Source organism: Pituophis catenifer, unplaced genomic scaffold, assembly GCF_029215685.1.
Source record: "Pituophis catenifer annectens isolate HBS135680 unplaced genomic scaffold, rPitCat1.0.hap2 SCAF_16, whole genome shotgun sequence".
Classification (NCBI taxonomy): Eukaryota; Metazoa; Chordata; class Lepidosauria; order Squamata; family Colubridae; genus Pituophis; species Pituophis catenifer.
Genome location: NW_027256896.1, coordinates 19,569,884 through 19,592,053, shown reverse-complemented (window position 1 = coordinate 19,592,053; position 22,170 = coordinate 19,569,884). Strand labels below are relative to the sequence as shown.

The following is a 22,170-nucleotide window of genomic DNA, read 5'->3' as shown; positions in this document are numbered from 1 at the left end:
TCGGGGCAGGAAAAGATCGCTTTTTAATCTATAAAATGTTTAGGCTGGGCTATTATTGGGTTACTGTTTTTCTATACAGAGCAAAAGAAAGAGACTGGTGTCTGTTCTCATGGAAATAACTATCCCTCTGAAAACTAGAATGTGTGTGAGAGAGAGAGAGAGAGAGAGAGAAAGAAAGAGAGAGACAGACAGAGAGAAAAATAAAAAGAGAGAAAGGGAGAGAAAGGGAGAGAGAGAGAAAGAGAGAAAAAAGAGAGGAGAGAGAGAAAGAGAAGAGAGAAAAAGAAAGAGAGAGAGAGAGAGACAGATAGACAAAAAGAAAAAGAAAAAGAGAAAAAGAGAGACAGGGAAAGAGGTAGAGAGAAAGGAAAAAAGAGAGGCGAGAGAGGGAAAGAGAGAAAGAAACAGAAAGAGAGGAGAGAGAAAGAGAAAAATAGAGAGGGAAAGAGAGAGAGAGAGAAAGGAACGAAAGAGAGGGAGAGAAAGAGAGAGAAAAATAGAGAAAGAGGGGAGAGAGAGAAAGAGGGAGAGAGAAAGAGAAAGAGAGAGGGAATGAGAGGGAGAGAGAGAAAGAGGGGGGGCACCAATGAATAGACAACTTATTGTTTTACAATGCAGTAGAAGCGCTCTAAGAATTAACCCCTTCTACTCAGGGGTTGGGCAATTAATCCCCACAGATCTTCTCAGGATGATCCACTGGATTTCACCTAGATTCCCTGACTAGCCAGCTCAAACCATTTCCAGGGGCAAATCCATTGCCCAAAATATCTAGGCAGAAGATAAAGAGTCCAATAGATGAAGAGTTTCCGTCTCAAGAGAAAAGTGCCAGAAAGAACATTCCCCCATCACTGCTGGCAACTCAACCACAACCTTGTTCAAAAATTAATATAAAAATGAAAAATAGCACATTATTCCTTTCCTGGCATCCTTTGAGCTGGATTTTGGAGACCAGGTGGTTGGGCAATCTGCTCCTATCTATTGTGCCCAGGAACCGCTTCATTTCATAACGATTCTGTGTTGATGGATAGCTTTTATGTCAATATTATAGTATTCATTCTATTTCGCTAGTTTTTAATTTTTGATTTCACCTTTCTATGCTGATATCATTATTATTATCATCATCATTATTATTAGCCACCCAGAAGTCATAATTGGGGTAACATACAACTCCTGTAAGTAAGTCCGTAAATAAATAAATATAGAAGCCCCTTTTTGGGCAAGAACCTGCTCTGAAAATTATTATCTGTTTCTGCAGGACTGATCCTCTTTTCTATTACCTCTGGAACGGGCTGATGGCTCCTCCACAGAACAATAATTTAGAAAAATATCTGCCACACTCTGAATGACATTTGTACTGACATCTCCCCAAAGACAAAAGCATGATTAAATGAAGCTAAGCTTCTGACAGCTTGTCAAGTTAACACACTTGCTGAAAAGATGGATTTTCTGGCAGAGGTGTTTTTTTTCTTTCCTTCCTTCCTTCCTTCCTTCCATCCTTCCCACTTAGCACTTAAGACTTATATACCGCTTCATAGTGCTTTCCAGCCCTCTCTAAGAGGTTTACAGAGTCAGCCTCTTGCCCCCAACAATCTGGGTCCTCATTTGACCCACCTCGGAAGGATGGAAGGCTGAGTCAACCTTGAGCCAGTCAGGATCGAACTCCTGGCAGTGGGCAGAGTTAGCCTCCAACACTGCATTGTAACAAATGTGCCACAATGGCTTGCTTCCTTCCTTCCTTCCTGCCTGCCTGCCTGCCTGCCTGTCTTCCTTCCTTTCCTTCCTTCCTTCCTCCTTCCTTCCTTCCCAAGCAATAGCATACTTATATATCATTTGACAGTACTTTGCAGCCCTCTCTAAGAGGTTTACAGAGTCAGCCTCTTGCCCCCAACAATCTGGGTCCTCATTTGACCCACCTTGGAAGGACGGAAGGCTGAGTCAACCTTGAGCCTGCTGAGAATCGAACTGTCAAACTGCAGGCAGCTGGCAGTCGGCAGAAGTAGCCTGCAGTACTGCACTGTGACCAGTGTGCCATCGCAGCTCATTCAAGTTAAAGTAGGATTGAGTTGCGGATACAAGCTGAAAAGGACATTGTTACCCGAAATGTGCAATACACGTTTAATTTTTCCTGCAACTCACCCTTAAATCATGCCACATTCCTGCAAGAAATTCAGCATTGACCCATCAATTCTCCAGGTTACAAAGAAGCCCAGATCCTATCCTGCAGGGATTCTCAATATTTTACACAGGGGGACGGGACAGGACTGACCTCCTCTCTTTAATTTATCGCAACGCAAATCACAATTCACTGCCCTGGCATGAAAGCCATTGATCTCCTTTGAGTACTGATTTGTGTATTAAAACTGGTCAGGCAGGAGAGAAACGAGTTGGATGCGAATCTTTCTTTGAGCTGGTTGAATATCGAACACCCCAAGAAGGAAAAAGACCCAGAAAATGAAGGGTGAAAATACTCACTAATTAGAGGGATTGATTTCTGTGGGACTGAAGTAGCTTTAGGGAATTGGGAGGCCAAAGATAAATCGTATTTTCTGTTCTATCATTCGTTAATTGCAAACAGAGGCTCACCTATCCTCTGGTCCCCTCCTGCTGGCCGGATCCATCCTTAACTGATCCATCAAAGCTTCCCTTTGTAAGACTTACGTATAGAAGAACCCAGTGGTGAAATCCAATTTTTTTTAACTACCGGTTCTGTGGGTGTGGTTTTGTGGGCATCGCAGGGGAAGGATACTGCAAAATCTCCATTCCCTCCCCACTCCTGGGGGAAGGATACTGCAAAATCCCCATTCCCACCCCACTCCTGGGGGAAGGATACTGCAAAATCCCCATTCCCTCCCCACTCCTAGGGGAAGGGTATTGCAAAATCCCCATTCCCACCCCACTCTGGGGGAAGGATACTGCAAAATCCCCATTCCCACCCCACTCCTGGGGGAAGGATACTGCAAAATCCCCATTCCCACCCCACTCCTGGGGGAAGGATACTGCAAAATCTCCATTCCCTCCCCACTCTGGGGCCAGCCAGAGGTGGTATTTGCCGGTTCTGCAAACAGCTCAAAATTTCCACTACCGGTTCTCCAGAACCTGCTAGATTTCACCCCTGGAAGAACCTAACTACAGCAAATATTTTTAGAAACGCAACTCATGCGTCTCAAAATACTTTTTTTTTTTTTGGCACAGCACGAATAATTCACAAGTAGGCGCAGGTGCAAGAAAAAGTTGTTGTCGTCGTGCAGAGTGCTATTCTTTCAGCAAGAGCAGGTCGGTGTGGCGTCTCTCAAACGATGTGTCCCAAGTCGCATCTCTGAAACCCAAAGAGAAGGCTGGAGTCCATCCTGGGTTCCATTCCGTGGCTACAGTACAGGTAGGCCCCCGACTTATGACCGCAACGGAGACCCGAATTTCTGCGGCTGAGCAAAGATGTTGCTACGTGAGTTTCGACCCATTTTTACAACCTTTCTTGGCAGAGTTGTTACGCGCATCACTACGGTTGCTCAAGTTAGTGGCCCGGTTGGCTGTTAAGTGAATCCGGCTTCCCCATCGCCTTTGCCTGTCGCAAAAGGGGATCACGTGATCCCGCCAGGACACTTCGACTGTCATAAATATAGTTGGTTGCCAAGAGGTTTTCATCACGTGATTGTGGGGATGCTGCGACGGTTGCAAGTAGAAAAATCGGTCATAAATCACATTTTTTCAAGTGCGGTTGTAACTCTGAATGGTCACTAAATGAACCGCTGTAAGTCGGCTGTATCTATACAGCCAATTTACGTATAGGTGTAAGATTTGTGTATTAGATGAACATTACAGTCGTTAGTTATTCTCCAACCTTACCCTGGAGCTGTCTTTTCACGTGATGTTGAGCTAGAATTCTTACAATACTAGACAACACAGTATCAACAGTAGAGACCTTCAAATTTCTAGGTTCTACCATATCTCACGACCTAAAATGGACACCCAACATCAAAAACATCATCAAAAAAGCACAACAAAGAATGTTCTTTCTGCCCCAACTTGGGAAGCTCAAACTGCCCAAGGAGCTGCTGATCCAGTTCTACAGAGGAACTATTGAGCCTGTCATCTGCACCTCTCTAACTGTCTGGTTTGGTTCTGCAACCCAACAAGACAGACACAGACTTCAGCGGATCATTAGGACTGCAGAAAAAACAATGGCTACCAACCTGCCTTCCATGGAGGACCTGTATACTGCACGAGTCAAAAAGAGGGCTGGGAAAATATCTACAGACCCCTCGCATCCTGGACATAAACTGTTTCAACTCCTACCCTCAAAACGAGGCTATAGGGCACTGCACACCAGAACAACTAGACACAAGGACAGTTTTTTCCCTGAACGCCATCACTCTGCTGAATAAATAATTCCCTCAACACTGTCAAACTATTCACTAAGTCTGCACTACTATTAATCTTCTCATCGTTCCCACCACCCATCTCCTCCCACTTATGACTGTATGACTGTAACCTTGTTGCTGGTATCCTTACAATTTATATTGACTGTTTCCTAATATGATTTGATTGCTTATCTGTACCCTATGACTATCATTAAGTGTTGTACTTTATGATTCTTGACGAATGTATCTTGTCTTTTATGTACACTGAGAGCATCTGCACCAAAGACAAATTCCTTGTGTGTCCAATCACACTTGGCCAATAAAGAATTCTATTCTATTCTATTCTATTCTATTCTATTCTATTCTATTCTATTCTATTCTATTCTATTCTATTCTATTCTATTCTAATTCTATTTTTCTATTCTACTCTACCCTACCCTACCCTACCCTATCCTATCTTCCATTTATTTTGTTTATTGATTAATATCTCTTTATTATTTTTACAAGTAACTCAAAGGAGCAAACTCCCAAAATTCTCCTTCCTCTTTCCATTTCATTTACTTCTTTATTTAGAAAAGTTCTGTGGCTGCCCACTCATCCTCCGTGATTCTGGGCAGCTTAAAAAAATAAAAAGCCAATATATAAATAACGCCAGCCTCCTGGCAACAGCAATCAGTCAAACAAGCCAAACATTTCCTATTTTCACTTATTTATCTCTCTATGGGAAGGACGTATTATCTACCTGCTTTCCCACACCTTTCAAAGTGGGTTTTTGACATCAAAATGCAACGTATTTAGGTCTCATTCCCTAAACATGAGCTTTTCTGATCAAATGATTTTTTCAGGCTTGAATTATAGTCCATGCCAGCCCGTGGAGAGGGAGAGAGAGAGAGGGGGAAAAAAAAAATCCAAAACGCCAAGGGAAACCTTTGAAATTACATAGAATTATCTCTGATCATATGCAACTGTAATTTCAGAGGATATTATCTCAATCCAACCATCCTCCCTGTAGCAATCCCGTTTTCCTTTCTAGGAACCAGCCGGTGGAATTCACCGCCAGAATGCAAAAAGCAAAAACTTTTGCCTGCTTCAAACAGCCTTGCCCCCCGTATTTTTAAATTTTATTTATGTATTAATACTAAAATACCAATAAAGGAGAATATTTGTAGCTCAGGGTTGAAATGAGGGATCTTTGGTGCTCTTTGAGCTTGCTTGTTTTCTTGCAGACGTCAGATACAAAAAATTAAGACCCCAAAATACAAAAGAAAATAGTAGGAAAGACAGGGGAGGAAAAAGGGAAGGGAAAAGTGTGGAAAAAGTGGGAAAAAGAATGAAAAGGCGTTGACTTCCAACTCCTTTTGCTGCATTAGAATAAAACAACAACCTCAAACCTCAACTTTTTACTTTGACGACATAGCATTTCTATCACAACAAAACCTATCTAATTGGTAAAACCCAAAATCAAAGTTTCATGTTTCCCTCCCACCTCAAGCACAAAGTCCAGAAACGGTTTCCAAGTAGGAACAAAAGTAGTTGTCTTTTTGTCTTTTAATCAAAGCCTTGTGCGATTTTTATGCAAACACAATTACACTTTTAACGGCTGGGGTTTTTTTTTTATGAGGAGTGTGATGTCCCCTCGTGATTGCAACTGTTGTTAGCAGAAATTCAGATTTATTCCACGCCACTCGAGTTTCCCACTCTGCAAAATGCATCGAGGCATTGTCAGGAGTTTCATAAAGGGACAGAAACATCTATAGAATCTATTCCGAGATGAAGCGTTGCTAAGGGAATGCAATCGTTTGTTTGCTTGCAAAGGGCTTTAAAGAAACCATTTTCACGTGATTTTTTTTTAAGAAAAAAAAAAGAAAAGAAACAGGAACTTCCGGGTCCCCTTTCCTCTCACAATTTAGATCTTAGAATTTACTGATTGTAGAAATGTTTTTTAAAGCAAAGTTTAATGTTTTAAAATTTAGGAAAAAGTTGTTTTTTTCCTCCTCTTTAGAGGTTTAAAAAAAAAAGATCTGAAAGAACACCGCGAATTTTATTAATATAAATTGTGAGAGTCTAATAAAGATTAATCAGCAAACAGAACTATATATTATTTCCCACAGCAAGGAAAAGCAGAGATTGTGAAATTGATTCTTTTCTCCAAAGAGGGCAATATATTTAACTTTGTTTCTATTTGGAAATCGCTTCGGGACTTTGTGCTTTTGATGGGGGGAAAAAATGAAATTTTGTTTTTGTGGATTAGATATGTTTGTTGTTATAGAAATGGCTAGTATATATACTATTGCATAAAAGTAAAAAGTTGAGGTTGTAATGTTATTATTTTCTACTGGGCCAAAGAGTGTTAAAAGTCAATGCTTTTTTTTTTTCTTTATTCCTTTCCACCCCACATTTTCTCTTCTTCCCTTTTTCCTTCCCCCTAGTTTTCCATTAGTTTTTATTTTCCTTTGTATTTTATATTTCAATATAATAATAATAAAAAAATTGATACACCCAAAAAAGTGAATTTTTAAACCACAAAGAATACTTTCTGTGTTTCAGATTCAGGTGGAAAACTCCCGTCTGTGGGTTTTCATATTATTCCACATTATTATAAATTTCGTTTAGGTTTGGATGAAAAAAATGTTCTTGTTATTTTTCAAATACGGCCCTCGAAACCAAAATGCAAGATTGCAATAGCCCTCGACTTAGAAACGCTTGTTTAGCGACCGTTTGACGTTACAACAGCGCTTAAAAAAAAAGTGATTTAGGAGCAATCCTCGTACTTACAACCATCATAATTACTCCAGAATCATGGGATTTTAAAATTTGGGCATTTGGCAACCAAAATATGTATTTATGACGGTTGCAGGCTCATGCAATTCCCAGCCAGCTTCCGACAAGCAAAGTCAAGGAAGGAGACCAGATTCGTTGAACTGCCTTGTGATTTGCTTAATGACTGCAGTGACTCAGGGACTCTGCAGGAACTGCAGAGACTCGCTTAATGACCAGGGCAAAAAGGCTCATAAAACAAGAAAGGAGAGAGAAGAGAAGCAGATACAAAAATACAAGTATGATGCAGAACAGAAATAGAAGAAAAAAAAACCCTGAATATGGAAATTGTTCAGAAGCTTGCTTTCATATTCCGCACAAATCCATTTATTAAATCCTGAAAAAGGCCTCTTGTTCCGTTTTCATATCGGCTCAGTGAAACAGTCCACATTTCTTTTCTCCTTCCCCCCGTCCACATTCACCATGAATTCCACTGTGGCAGCAAAAATCTGGTGAATAGCTTTTTATTTCCTCGCCTGTCCTTCTAGGGACGCTCCACAACTGCGCATAACCCTCAATTGTTCTTTTGTTCATCCACAACTTCACAGGCCCCAGAAATCAGGAATTCTCCGCTAAAGACACTGAGGCTACTTCGCCAAGTTATTGCAAATTTATTTATTTATGATGGTTCTATTTTAAATAATAATAACTAATAATAATAATAACAACAACAACTGAGTTTCATTTTTAATGAATACAAGATAATAATAATAACTTTATTGTCATTGTACGTATTTATATCTCGGAGGACCTCTCATGGACTATGAACGGTAACATGCTTGCAAAGAAGGCACAGAAGAGGCTGTACTTCCTGAGAATGCTCAGGAAAATAAATCTATCTCAGCATCTCCTTCTGTCCTCCTATCGCAGCACCATTGAGAGTGTCCTGACATACGGCATTCTTGCATGGTATGGGAGCAGCTCTGTAGCGGACAAAAAAGCTCTACAGAGAATCATTAGAACTGCCCAGAATATCATCGGACTCCAGCTACCAGCCCTGGACGACATCTTCGAATCTCGCCGTTTGAGAAAGTTGCATAACATTCTCAGAGACTCTTCCCAATCCTGCTTACAATCTTTTTGGACTGTTGCCTTCTGGCAGAAGATACAGAACAATTAAAACTCGGAGCGCGCGTCTCCTGAATAGGTTTTATCCCAGAGCTATCATTGTACTCAACCATGAACTAAAGGGCCACCATCCGTGAGCTGTTGGACAGCATTACTTGGTCTGTCGTGTGGATGTTTGGGTGGTTTAGGGGTGGAGAATTGTGGTGGGTGGGAGTGTGTTTGGGGATTGTCATGTGTGTTGGACCTGGTCTTTGGGTGTTAAGTGAATTTCGTTGTATAGGCATACTGTGTATACATGTACAATGACAATAAAATTATTATTATGTATATATGTATTATGTATATAAGTCAAAGACTACCTGTATAATGCCCCTCCCCACAAATGGAAATAAGCTTTCTCTACAAAACCTTCTTCTTAAGTTGTAGAAAGTTCATGGATTCTTCTAGTTGGCTATTTCTTTTCTTTTTAGTGTGTTCGGTTTTTTTCACTCAGGCAGCGTCTGGAGGACTTTTATCATCATGTGATTCATCCGCGTTCGAGGCTCTGCACAATATTTATTTTTTTCCTCCGATGATTAAGCAGCTTAAAAATAAACTTGGAAGCCTCCAAGACGGCGGATGACAGGGCTCCATCTGCATCGCAGATGGCCACCTCTGTCCTGCCAGATGTGGATCGGTTGGGAGCCCAAATACACCAATGGTGAGCCACACTGGGAAATCCAGGGTGTCCCTCTTTTATTTTATTTTATTTTATCTTTTATTTACACAACAGGCCGTGTATCCAAGGATCTTGTTTAACAGGCTTGCAAGAAGCAAAACCACAAGCCAATGGCAACACAATACAGATTTACAACAAGATCTATTTAGTGACTGCTCCAAGTTATGATGGCACTGATAAAAAGGCACTTGTGGCCGTTTTTCGCACTTCCAACCGAGCAAAATTTGGGATACTCAGCGACCGACTCATACTTATGACGGTTGCAGTGTGCTTCCCTTTAGTGACCTTCCGACAAACAAAGTCAATGGGGAAACCAGATTCACTTAACCAGGATACTGTAGTGGTTCACTTAACAATTGTGGCAAGAAAGATGGTAGAACGGGACAAAACTCACTTAACAACTGTCTCATTTAGCAACGGAAATTTTGGGGCTCAATTGTGGTTGTTTGTCGAAGACTAGTTCAATGGACGTCAACAACATTTTGGGGGAACAGTAACTTTAAAATAGATGCCAGCCCTCTACATGTGTTCAATAACTACTAATCTTGGCTAGATTTAAAGATATAACATAGAAATTGAATAAATAAATATATCAATGAAAATAAAGCATCCATCTTTCAGACTGTCCGATTTGGTGGTCTTTTACTCAAATGCAGATTGATTTCCCAAGGAGAGATCTTTGCCAGTCAGATCACTGGGAAGATTTAACGGAAGATCAGAATTAAATCCTTAGGATCTTTTCCTGCAAAATGTTAAGTTCTCTTACAGCTATTTTCTCAAGCGTTTTTTGATTTTCCATTTTTTGGATTTCTGCTGCTTTAAGATTATCCGGCCACCACAACGAACAAGGTACGATTTTTTTCAAAAATCGGAGGAGAGCCAAACAACGTGTTATGAACAATCGAAAAAAGCAATGTGGAATTTCTTGGAAGGAAGGAAGACTACGAAGAGGGGAGGGGGGGAAACCTAATAGAAAACAAAGGTACTTTTGTCCAGCAAACTTTTTTTTTTTAATTTTGCACGCGAAAACTTCCGTTTCTGCAAATTAGTGTTTCCTTAAATTGTCTGGGCTGAAATTCGCCACCGTTCCATGATTTTCGAAGCAAAAGCTACCGAGAGGGTTCCAGATTTCTCGTTTTGAGGCACGTAAGAAAGAAGTCCCTCCATAAAAACAGCTTCAAGAAAATGGGATCCCAACTGGAATTACAACCCTTTTCGTCCCAAATAATTTACTGGATCCACCAATATCGGCTGTCCTGTATGGCAAGTATAAAAGGATACCGTTCATGGAAAGACTCAGTCCCTGATGGCTCAGTGGCTAAGACGCTGAGCTTGTCGATCAGAAAGGTCGGCAGTTCGGCGGTTCAAATCCCTAGTATAGGTCTCCTTAGTGAGCAGGGGGTTGGACTAGATGACCTCCAAGGTCCCTTCCAACTGTTGTAATCCAGGCTCACTTAGTCATTACAAGACACAATTGGTCCCAAACAAAACTTGTTTTATTATAACAGCTGATAATTACGGATAGCAGATACGTATAGATACGTCTACGGATAGAGGCGGATAGCAGAGAAGCAGAGGAACAGGAGGAGCCTGTTCCTAGTGCACGCATGCGCAGAGCTGCCAGAAGGCAAGAACAGTTAAAGCAAAAGGGACGACTCGGGAGTAAGGCCTGGAGACGATTGGCCCCTCCTATAAGGCTTAAAAGAGCAGCAAAGGCTCTTGGGCTCTTTGTAGAAAAGCAACGTTGCTAAATCTGTTTTCCAGTCAGCGTCTCTTGTTTCTGAACTTCGTGGAGCTTTGCCAAGTAAGGCCTTTGACAGGGTGTCAAAGAAGATAAAGGTTTGTGATAACCCTGAAGGACTTTTTCTGAAGGACTTGTTTTGCAACTAATTGGGACTCAGCTGGGAATGAACGCAATTCTCAGCTGTTACAATAAAATAGGTTTGTTTGGGACTAATTTTGTATTGTAATGACTCAGTAAGCCTAGGTCACAACACACACACAGGTAGTTCTCAACTTGCAACGAATTGTTTAGCGACCGTTTGAAGTTTCGGTAGCACTGAAAAAAGTGATTTATCAGCAGTCCTCGCACTTACGGCCGTTGCAATATCCCCACATCACATGATCAAAATTCAGGCTTTTGGCAACTGGCATGTTTGGCTTTTTGGATGGTTGCAGCATCCTGGGGATACATGTTTGCCAGTTGAATTCGCTTAACGACCGCATGATTCACTTAACAACTGCGGTAAAAAAAGGTCATAAAATGGAGCAAAATGTCATTTAACAAAGGTCTTCCTTAGCAACAAAACATTTTGGGCTCAATTGTGGTCATAAGCCGAGGACTATCTCTACTGTAGTCAACTTTAACTCTGGTTACCCGTGATTGCGTGGCCACCCAGGCCCACATCAGGAGAGAAACCACAGTTAAGAGTGCTGTTTATCCAAAATTAACACCGACTATCGGTGCAAAACACGACAATTCGAAGGTATTGAACTCCCAGCGAAAAGGTGGAATTTTCCAGAAATTTCTTTTAATACCATTCCACTGTGCAAAAAAAGCAACAGATGTTATCAGCCGTAATAAAAATGAGATCTGATTTCTGGAAAGCTATTTTTATATATATTTAAAATGTGTAAATTTCCTCCTGGTTCAAAATAGTAAAAACAGATGCTTGGAAAATTCAACTTCCTGCTGAGAATATCGCTTTCCTGTCCACATTCCAGAGGCCAAAAAAAATTCAATGCGAAGAGTAACCAGAGAATGCGGGAATTGGCTCCCCCTTTCTCGAAATACGCATTTGTTCGCCTATATCACATAGGGCACCGAAAACAAGACAAATGAGATTACATCATATATATATATTGTGTTTCTTCAGGCCTTCTAAATTGCTCTAGAAATAAAAGCCAGGAGCTATTAGAAAGAATAACGCCGTTTATTGCTAGCAACAATTGACTCTACTATGTAATTACAAGTCCTTCATTGGAGTTGGAAAGACTCACAACTCTTTTGCGGCCTTTTGCCTTCAGCTCCATGACACAATAATTGGTATTACTGGCTCTAAAAATATCTCTTGCTATAAAGGTTGGATCCAAAGAGCTGCTCGAGAGTCAGATATGGGTCCACCAGAAGTTGGGAATGCTCCAACACTGGAAGTTTTTAAGAAGAGGTTGGATAACCATTTGTCTGAAGTGGTGTAGGGTTTCCTGCCTAGGCAGTGGGTTGGACTAGAAGACCTCCAAGGACCCTTTTCAACTCTTCTCCTCTTCTCTTCTCTTCTCTTCTCTTTTCTCCTCTTCTCTTCTCTTCTCCCCTCCCCTCTTTTATTCATTTCTTTTCTCTTCTCTATTCTATTCTATTCTATTTTCTATTCTATTCTATTATTATTTTATTTTATTCTATTCTATTATTCTATTATTCTATTCTATTCTTCTATCCCATCCCATCCCATCCCATCCCATCCCATTCTATTATTCTATTATTATTCTATTCTATTATTCTGTCCCATCCCATCCCATCCTATTCTATTATTCTATTATTCTTCTATTCTATTCTTCTATCCCATCCCATCCCATCCTGTTCTATTATTCTATTATTATTCTATTCTATTATTCTGTCCCATCCCATCCCATCCTATCCTATTCTATTCTATTATTCTATTATTCTTCTATTCTGTTCTCCCGTCCCGCCCCGTCCCGTCCCATCTGATCCTATCCTATCCTATCCTATCCTATCCTATCCTATCCTATCCTATCCTATCCTATCCTATCCTATCCTATCCTATTATCCTATCCTATCCTATCCTATCCTATCCTATCCTATCCTATCCTATCCTATCCTAGATAGTCCTTGGTCAGAAATATTCCTACCTCACTCCAAGCCCCTTTTACAACTGTTCCTTCTTCTCTCCCCCCCAAACACTGGAGCTACCAAGAAACTTTAAAAAAAAAAAAAAAAAAACAGTCTCAAGACAGCTTGTATTGCAGATTTCATGGCTCGGATAAGTTTTTTTTTTTTTTTTTTTAAATCCTTCTGACACAAGGCCAGATTTTGCCTTCAACCCATCAACTCGTGTTGGTGAGAACTTTTTTTGGTGAGAAGTCAGAGACGGAAGATAGCAACGTCCACCGAACTATTCAAAAGCAGCTTTGAGAAAACTGTTCCTTCCAAGGTGACCCATCTGGAAAAGGTCATGTGAAAAGGACACGGACACACAGACACACACACACTGCATTGCCAGTAGAAGAAGTGCACACAATGCAAAGCTCACCCAGGGATCTGACAAACGCACATTGCACTAGCTGTTTGTTGACTTGGAGATATGAAGACACTCCTCAAGCCAGACCAATGTAAGCAAACGCAAGTCTTATAGAAACATTTGGGTGCCTGTCAGAGCTGCAAATCGATCAGAGCAATCCATTGAGTTGAGAACGGAAGTCTTACCCATCTATGGAGAGAAAAGTTTGGGGCGACTGCCCTATGGAGTGGGGCTGGATTGGAAAAGCCCTGCCTGCAGAAGATCTAACACTAATTCCTGGTGAAGTCCCACTGACCCCCCCCCCCTTTAGAAAAACACGCAGTACCTAATTTTGGGATCCTTGGTGGCCTCTGAGCTTTTATTTATTTATTTGTTTGTTTGTTTGTTTTCGTCAAGCATTTATTAGATCAGGGGTCTCCAACCTTGGCAACTTGAAGACTGATAGCATGGTGATTAACACCAGCTGTCTGCAATTACTGTAAGTTCGAATCTCACCAGGCTCAAGGTTGACTCAGCCTTCCATCCTTTCTAAGGTAGGTAAATTGAGGACCCAGTTTGTGGGGGCAATAAGCTGACTTTGTATAAATATACTAAAGTATGAAGGCTATTGCTTAACACATTGGAAGCCGCCCTGAGTCTCCGGAGAAGGGCGGCATATAAATCAAATTAAAAAAAACAAAAAAATTAGGTAAAGTCATCAGTGCCAGAAGTTTGCTCAGAGAGAAAATTCCACTCACTTCTACCACGGATGATGTTACCTAGTTGGGTCATTAAATGTCTGCAAGAAAAAAAAAACAAAGCTTGGAGAGCACCAAGGACCCTTCAGTTCTCCTCCTCCTCCCATCCCCTCTCACTCCTGGCACTGATGATGTTACCTAGTTGGGTCATGAAAAATCTGCAAGAAAAGAAACAAACTCAGGGAGTACCAAGGATCCCACAGTCCTCCTCCTCCTCCTCTCCACAAACCCCACTTCCTTCTAACACTGATGATGTTACCTACCTGGGTCATGAGATGTCTGCAAGAAAAACCACCAAACTCAGAGAGCATCAAGGAGCCCACAGTTCAACCGTGAGCTACGAATAGTCTCTTCCTTCTATTGGTACTTAGCTCGGAATTATTTGCCCATTGGCTGCACCTTCCTTCTACCCCTTTAGCTTCTCTCCATAGTTGCAAAGCTACTTAAACCCTAAGGGGCTCTAGCAGACTGCGTGCACTCCAGAAACATGGTGCTATTGCCATAAACGACGCTTCGTTCATCAGACTAACCACCTGTCCCATAAGAGGGCATCACAGGTAAGCACAGTCATCTTCCCTATTCATGTTCAAAACTCGAAATATTGGGCCTTTTTTTTTTTTTTTTTTAATGAAATAGATTCAGTAGCAGGTTCCCTACAACCAGGCTCATTTTGTGAGCAATTGTGATAAAACGGCTAACAAGCAAGATATCATCCAATGGAATCCCTCATGCTTTCTGTGTCTGTAATTTTAATTATAGCCAGCATGTATTCTTGTGCAATGGAGCTTTTGTCTTAAATATTTCCCCTTGCTCTCTTTTTCTGTTTTTAACGGAAACCCGGTGATTCAGCGTAGTTTTATGCCGAGACGGAAGCTCCCACAACAGGATGTGAATCAAGGGTGCGCCGTCGCTTAACTAACCGAGGTTCCTAACCAAGATGAGCAGTCTTATCAAGAAACTGGCCAGCCTTTCAACCATGCCATGGAATGGAATGGAATGGAATGGAATGGAATGGAATGCAATGGAATAGAATAGAGTAACAGAGTTGGAAGGGATCTGGGAAGTCTTCTAGTCCAGGGGTCTGCAACCTTAAAGAGCCATTTGGACCCGTTTCCCACAGAAAAGAAAACACTGGGAGCCACAAAACCCTTCCCGTGCCTATTTTTTGAGCGGCCACAAAACTAGCGGGGGGGGGGGAAGGAATTTTTGCTACCGGTTCTCCGAACCACCCGCCGCCATCGCTACCGGATCGGGAGATCCAGTCTGAACCGGGAGCATTTCACCCCTGGAATTTTGCCTCATTGAACGAACTTTCCTTCCACTATTATTAAGTGAATCACCGCAGTTGTTAAATTAGCAACGTGGTTGTTAAGTGAATCTGGCTTCCCCGTTGACCTTGCTTGTCAGAAGGCCGCAAAAGGGGATCAAGCGACTCCGGAATAGTGGCAACCGTCTTAAGTACATGCCTCTGAATTTTGATCACATGACCACGGAGATGGCATAACGGTCGTAAGTATGAAAAACAGCCATCAGTCACTTTTTCAATGCTGTTGTAACTTCAAACGGTCACTAAGTCAAGTGAGGGATGCGAATTCCAAAGCAAGCACAAACCTGAATACATTGCCCAAATATATAATATTAAAGTAAAAAAAAAATGGCACAAGAGAAATTCCAGATTATGCATTCCACCGTGCTTTGTTCACGTTTCCCCCCAAAAAGTTGGAACCCTTCTTATCAGCTACCACCACATTCGAACTGTTGACAGTAGCAGATTGATAAAAAGCCTTTCCCTGGAAAATGGAGGTTGGGAAAAAAAACAGGAAAATTGAATTCTCCCGTTCCCTTAAAGGGGGGGGGCAGGGCAGGGAGGTTGGAAGAGTTGACAGAAAAGAAATGGATCATCCCAAAATGAAATTGCAAAACGTTAACTCAAGTCTAAAAAGCAATTTCAACATTGTAGGAGGATAAACAAGATGGAGGTCATTTGATAGTTTAAGTCATGTAAACAAAGAAATAAAGGGAGACTAGTATAGATCTATTTCAAGCTTTTTAGCTTTCATCAGCTAGACATACCCTTACTCGGATTCGAACTTGGCTTTCCTGCATGTTAGGCCTTCTGAGCCACAAGTTCTCCTCCCTTCATCAGCTTGAGCCAGGGGAAAGATTAAGTGTTTTTCTATCGAGACACCTGGTCTACCCCAACATGTGGGGAGAACTTGTGGCTCAGAAGGTTAATTCAACTGCCTAACATGCAGGAAGCCCAAGTTCGAATCCGAGTAAGGATATGGCTAGCTGATGAATGCTAAAAAGCTTGAAATAGATCTATACTAGTCTCCCTTTATTTCTTTATCAGCAAAATATAAATTTGATATATATATATAAAATGTCCAGGTTCGTAATGGCTTTCCCTTAATAATCTAACACTGATTCTCCACGGACAGTTTTAAAGTCATTTTTCCTTAACGTTTCTACTCGAGATCTGGCCAATATTTTGAACCTCTCCCGCTACCCTCAGTGGTTCTCAGGAACTGTCAAGGGTGCTGAAAAGATTCCTTAAAATCCCTGGAACTCAACTGCAATTCCCAGGATCATTTGCAACCAAGGACCTGCGAGGAAATAAACCTGAAAATAATTCACATTTATAATCTAGAGAGTTTCCACTCAAGCCGGCACAATGATAAAAACAGATACAGCTGGAACAGGTTTCTTACTCCAGATCTAATTCCAACTTTTACGGGTTTTTACTTTTACGACCAGCAAATTCAGCGGGCAACATCACCGATGAAAATTCCAGAAGCAGGAATAGGCGAACCGTGCCAAGAAATAAAGAAGAATAATTCTGCAGATCTGTTCCTGGGGTCTCTCAACTGAAGGGGGGGGGGAAGCTACGGCTTGACGGGAATTTTTATGCCTTGAAGTTTCCATACCCAGGACTAGGAAAAGAAACTCAAGAGGGAAGCAAAGATTTCAAGGCAAAAAAAAAAAAAAATAGGCCATCCTGAGTTTTTGCAAAATAACGTCCTGATTGATTTTCTTTCATTTGCATCCCACATTTCTACCAAAGAGTCGTGACAATACGTCCAAACTCAGGAGTATCCTAACTTACCCTAAAGAGAGGTTCTTGGTGGTCTCTGAGCTTGGTGGTTTTCTTGCAGACCCATTTAAGTAACCTTATCAATGCTAGAATGGGCTTGTACATGTAAGCAGAGAGCAAACTCCTCTCTCTTCTAGCACTGATGTTGTCACCCAGGTGGGTCATGCAAGGTCTGCAAGAAAAGAACCAAGCTCAGAGACCACCAAGGACCACACAGCCCTCCTCCTCCTCTTCCTCCTCCTCCTCCCTGCAAACCCCACTCCCTTCTAGCACTGATGGTGTTACCTAGATGGGTCGTGCAAAGTCTGCAAGAAAACAACCAAGCTCAGAGAGCACCAACCAAGGACCCCTCATTTCAACCCTGAGTTACAAATATTCTCCTCTATTGCTACCCCCGAAGATAAAGAAACCAGATCTCCTGTGCTGACACATACAGATGGCAGCCCGTGTGTACTTTAACCTCTCCGGCGTGTAGTCACAAGGGTGGGTTAATAAAAGAGAAAGTGGTTATGATTAACTCTCCTATTCAGAGCGGGTTTGCCCGCATTCTCGGTGACCTCTTGGCTAAAAGGGGCTGTCTATTGTCTCGTGCTCCGAGCGTGGCAGGACACACAACTGGGACAAAGAGACCCAAATACAACATAGCAAAAGGCACGCAATTACCCCAAGGGGGTTTATGGTCCTAAGTCAAAAACTAGTATATCATTGTTGAACATGGGAGGGAGAGAGGGAGGAAGGGGAAAAAAATAGGGAAGGAGAAAGGAAGGAGGGAAGGAAGGAAGGGAGGGAGGGAGAAGGGAAGGAAGGAAAGAAGGAAGGAAAAAGAGAAGAGGGAGGGAGGAAGGAAGGGAGGAAGGAGGGAAGGAAGGAAAGAAGAAGGCAGACAGGGAGGGAGGGAGGAAAAAGAATAGGGAGGGAGAAAGGGAGGAAGGAGGGAAGAAAAAGAATAGGGAGGAAGGAAGGAAAGAAGAAGGAAGGAAGGCAGGCAGGGAGGGAGGGAGGGAGGAAGGAAAAAAATAGGGTGGGAGAAAGGGAGGAAAGAGGGAAGGAAGGAAGGAAAAAGAGAAGAGGGAGGGAGAAAGGAGGGAAGGGAGGGAGAAAGGGAGAAAGGAGGGAAGGAAGGAAGAACGGAGGGAGGAAAAAGAAGAGGGAGGGAGAAAGGGGGGAAGGGGGGAAGAAAAAGAATAGGGAGGGAGAAAGGGAGGAAGGAAGGCAGGCAGGAAAGGAAGGTGGGAGGAGAGAAGGAAGGAAGGAAGAAGAGGGAGGGAGGGAGGGAGGAAGGAAGGAAAGAAAAAGTGACTAGAAATCAGAGTTTGCATTTGCAGTCAGAGAAGGAAGGAAGTGACTCCGGCTGCAGGAGGAACAGGATGATGTAATTTATTTAGCCCTTCACATCGGCAAGCAATAACTCTAACCTTCATGATTTACAGATGCTTTGCAAGTCCTTCAAAGCCTCTACAGATATGTTTGCCAAAGCTGTAAAAACAGACAAACCTTCATTAAGAGAGGGAAACCTAGAAAGGGAATTTTCAAAACAACATGGTGGGGAGTGGAGGGGGGGCTTTAAGCCAACGCCGTTCATCCAGAAGCCCACCGACATGGTTAAAATAAAGACGTTAAGAGGCCAGAAGTGGCATCCTTAGAAAGGTGTTTTATTCCCAAAGGGGGAAGGGGGGGTGGGTTGTAGGACATCTACCCTACAGCTGCCTCCCCTTTTTGGGGCCTTTCATTTGAGAGAGACAAGGGGGGGGGATCTCTACCCCTCTGCACTGAACCAAGCAGACGATTGAGGAAAGCAAATTGGAAGGATGAACGAGAAACGGGATCGTGGGGGATACTGGACTCTAATAAATGAAATAAAAACGGTTCACCATCATGAATTAAGCGGGAGCCAAGGAAGAGGCGAAGCACAAAGGGAAGCCCCCCCTTCCCACCCTCTCCTGCCTTTTTTTAAACCTCCAAACTCTGCATTGCTTCTGGGAGAATGTGGGGAGAATGGATCCTTCCGGCCATTTTTAGGGCACCAAATTCCAACATCAGGATGGGGGTTTTTTTTTTGCAACTCCATTTGAGATCCCGGCTGGCTTTTAGGAGGCCAGGCAGAGCTGAAGCCCCACCAGCCGCTTCTCCATTGGTGTGTGTGTGGGGGGGAGCCTGGCTGGGGGAGGGGAGAGGGGGAGGCGGTGGATTGAGGCAAAAGCCGGCAGGTATATGCAGCGATGATGATGATGATGATGATGATGATGGTGGTGGTGGTGGTGCTGCTGCCCCCTTGGCTGATTTGCCTGCCAGCCTCAGACGTCCATCATGACGTCATTTGCACCCCCAACTCAGTGCACGTGTCCCCACACCGGCCACTTGCTGCAGATTCTGCTGGGGAGGCAGCCAAAGAGGCCTGGGGAGAGGAAGCAAGGCGGAAAGGAAGGCCCGGAATAGGGTTCACCAGGCAGGAACTCTCTCTCCTTCCTCTATTTCTACCTATTTCCTTTCTTCCTTCCTCTTTCCATCTCTGTTTCCTTCTTCTATTTCTTTCTCTCCCTTCCTTCCCTTTTTCCCTCCCTCCCTCCCTTTCTCTGTATTTCCTTTCTTCTCTTTCTCCCTCTTCCTTCTTTCCCTTCCCTAATTTTCTTTCTCTCCCTCTATCTATAGCTCCTTCCTTCTTTCTCCCTCTTCCTTCTTTCCCTTTCTTTCTTCCTTTTCTTTCTCTCTCACCCCCATCTATATTTCCTTCCTTCCCTCTTTCTCCCTCTTCCTTATTTCCCTTTCTTTCTCTCTCCCTCTTTCTATATATATTTCCTTCCTTCTCTTTCTCCCTTCTTTCCCTTTCTTTCTTCCTTTTCTCTCTCTCTACCCTCTTTCTATCTATATTTCCTTCCTTCCTTCCTCCCTCCCGATCTCTCTATCTATCTTTATCTGACCGTCTGTTTATCTCTCCAAAATAACAACAGAACCTCAGGTTCCCTCCAGGCAGACTTAACAATGGCAGCTCTCAGAAACTCTCTCCCCCACCAGCTCCCCCTCCTCAGGCCAGGCAACCCCCCCTCCTCTATCTTGAAGGCCTCGGGGGTCTTGGGAACGCTACAAGAAGAAGGTTCTTCTCGGGAAGCAGACCCAAGCCGGGGGGGGGGGAATTCACACACGGGGACTGGCGACGATCCAATTCAACCTTGGAACTGGGGGAGGGAGGCAAAGGAGGGGAAAAAAAACCAGGATGCAACAAACCAGCATTGGGGAGGGGTCATCATCAGCCGCTATTTCTAGAAGGGGGGAGGGGGAGGGGTGGCTTTCGGAATTTAGAAAGCCCTCCAGTTTCCTCCCCCATCCCCCCTTTCTAGGGAAAGACTAGCCAGGAATCGAGGTTAAAGCAGCACTTGGGAGGGGGAAGGGGGGGCCTCCCGGGCAGAGATGAAAGGGAAAGCCGCAGATCAAGAAAGGCTTGTGGGGGGGGGGGGAAGCCCTCCCCCCGACCGAGCTGCTTCTCGGGGCCCCCTCCTCAGCAAAAGCAGCTTGGGAAAGATCCGCGGGGGCCGGGAGAAAAGTTTGGGGGAGGGAAAGGAAAGGCGGGGGGGGAGGGAGAAACGGGGCTCCGCACGTAACACCGGGCAGCTCGAACCACGCAAGACGGCGAAGGCTTCGCCCCCCCCAAAAGAAGGAAGACCCCCCCCCACTTCCCCGAAAGCCCTCATCGCTCCCAGCCACGGACCAAAAGTGGGGGGGGGGGAAAGAGGGAGCCGAAAGGCATCCGGCTGAGCTGGCAGCTGCAAAGGAGGCTGGCTGGGGAGGATGAGTCTGCCCGCACAGCTGGGGAGGATGGGACTCCCGCACAGCTGGGAAGGATGGGTCTCCCGCTCAACTGGGGTGGATGGGTCTCTCGGTCAGCTGGGGAGGATGGGTGTCCAGATCAGCTGGGGAGGATGGGTGTCCCGCTCAATTGGGGATGATGGGTGTCCAGATCAGCTGGGGAGGATGGGTGTCCCGCTCAATTGGGGATGATGGGTGTCCAGATCAGCTGGGGAGGATGGGTGTCCCGCTCAATTGGGGATGATGGGTGTCCAGATCAGCTGGGGAGGATGGGTCTCTCGGTCAGCTGGGGATGATGGGTGTCCAGGTCAGCTGGGGAGGATGGGTCTCCCACTCAACTGGGGAGGATGGGTCTCCCGCGCAGCTGGGGAGGATGGGTGTCCAGATCAGCTGGGGAGGATGGGTCTCTCGGTCAGCTGGGGAGGATGGGTGTCCAGGTCAGCTGGGGAGGATGGGTCTCCCACTCAATTGGGGAGGATGGGTCTCCCGCGCAGCTGGGGAGGATGGGTGTCCAGGCGAGCTGGGGAGGATGGGTCTGGGGAGGGGAGTCGCGACCCCGCCGGGCTGACCTGCTGGTATTGGGTGTCCTCAGGCCGGAACTCGTCGGGTGCGGCCTCCCAGCTCAGGCTGAAGTGCGGCAGGCGATGCAGCAGGCTGACCCACCAGGGCGGCGAGTAGCTCACCCCCGCCGCCGCCACCGCCGCCGCCGCCGCCATCCCCTCCCGGCTGGGCAGAGCGGCGCCCCTTCGCCCGCAGCTGGCAGCGCCGCTTCACGAAGCCCGCCCGCCGCCGCCGCTGCTCTCTGCGCTTCCTCCGGCTGCTGCTCCGGCCATGCGCCCGGCTGCGCTCCGGCCGCCGCCCCGCATGGCCCGAGCGCCCCTCCGCCCCGGCCGGCCGGCGCTCTTTGTTCGCCCGGAGCCTCGCCTGCTCCGCCTCGGCCGACGCGCCGCCCCCGCCGCCTGGCACCGCCCGGGAAGCGGCAGGAGGAGGAGCAGCCAGCCTGGCTCAGCCCAGCGGCGGCAGGGAAGGAGGCAGGCAGGCAGGCAGGGAGGGCTCCGGGCGCCCCCCGATCGTCTGCCCCGCCTGGGCTCCCCGCTGGGTCGGCGCCCGGGAGGGGGAAAAGAACGGGGTGCCTTTGGGGGAGGAGGGGTCTCTTCGCGGCCCCCGCGGCGGCTTTGGTCCTCTCTTGGCACGGGTGCCCGAATGCCTTGCTGGACCTGGGCAAGAGGACGGAGGAGATGGTCTCTTAAGGTCCCTTCTTCTTCTTCCCCTCCTCCCTTTTATGATCAATGCCCCCCCCAGCCCACCCACATAAGGTGGC

At 44.9% G+C, this 22,170-nt stretch overlaps 1 protein-coding gene across 1 annotated transcript in view; it reads right to left on the bottom strand.

Annotated features, from left to right (window-relative positions):
* TTYH3 (tweety family member 3) overlaps positions 1 to 21,565 on the bottom strand; it is a 57,674-nt gene extending 36,109 nt beyond the window's left edge. Inside the window, exon 1 of the mRNA XM_070955350.1 lies at positions 21,419 to 21,565. Within this exon, the coding sequence (XP_070811451.1) occupies positions 21,419 to 21,565 (147 nt within the window). The remainder of the gene's footprint in view (positions 1 to 21,418) is intronic.
* Positions 21,566 to 22,170: the final 605 nt, after the last annotated feature.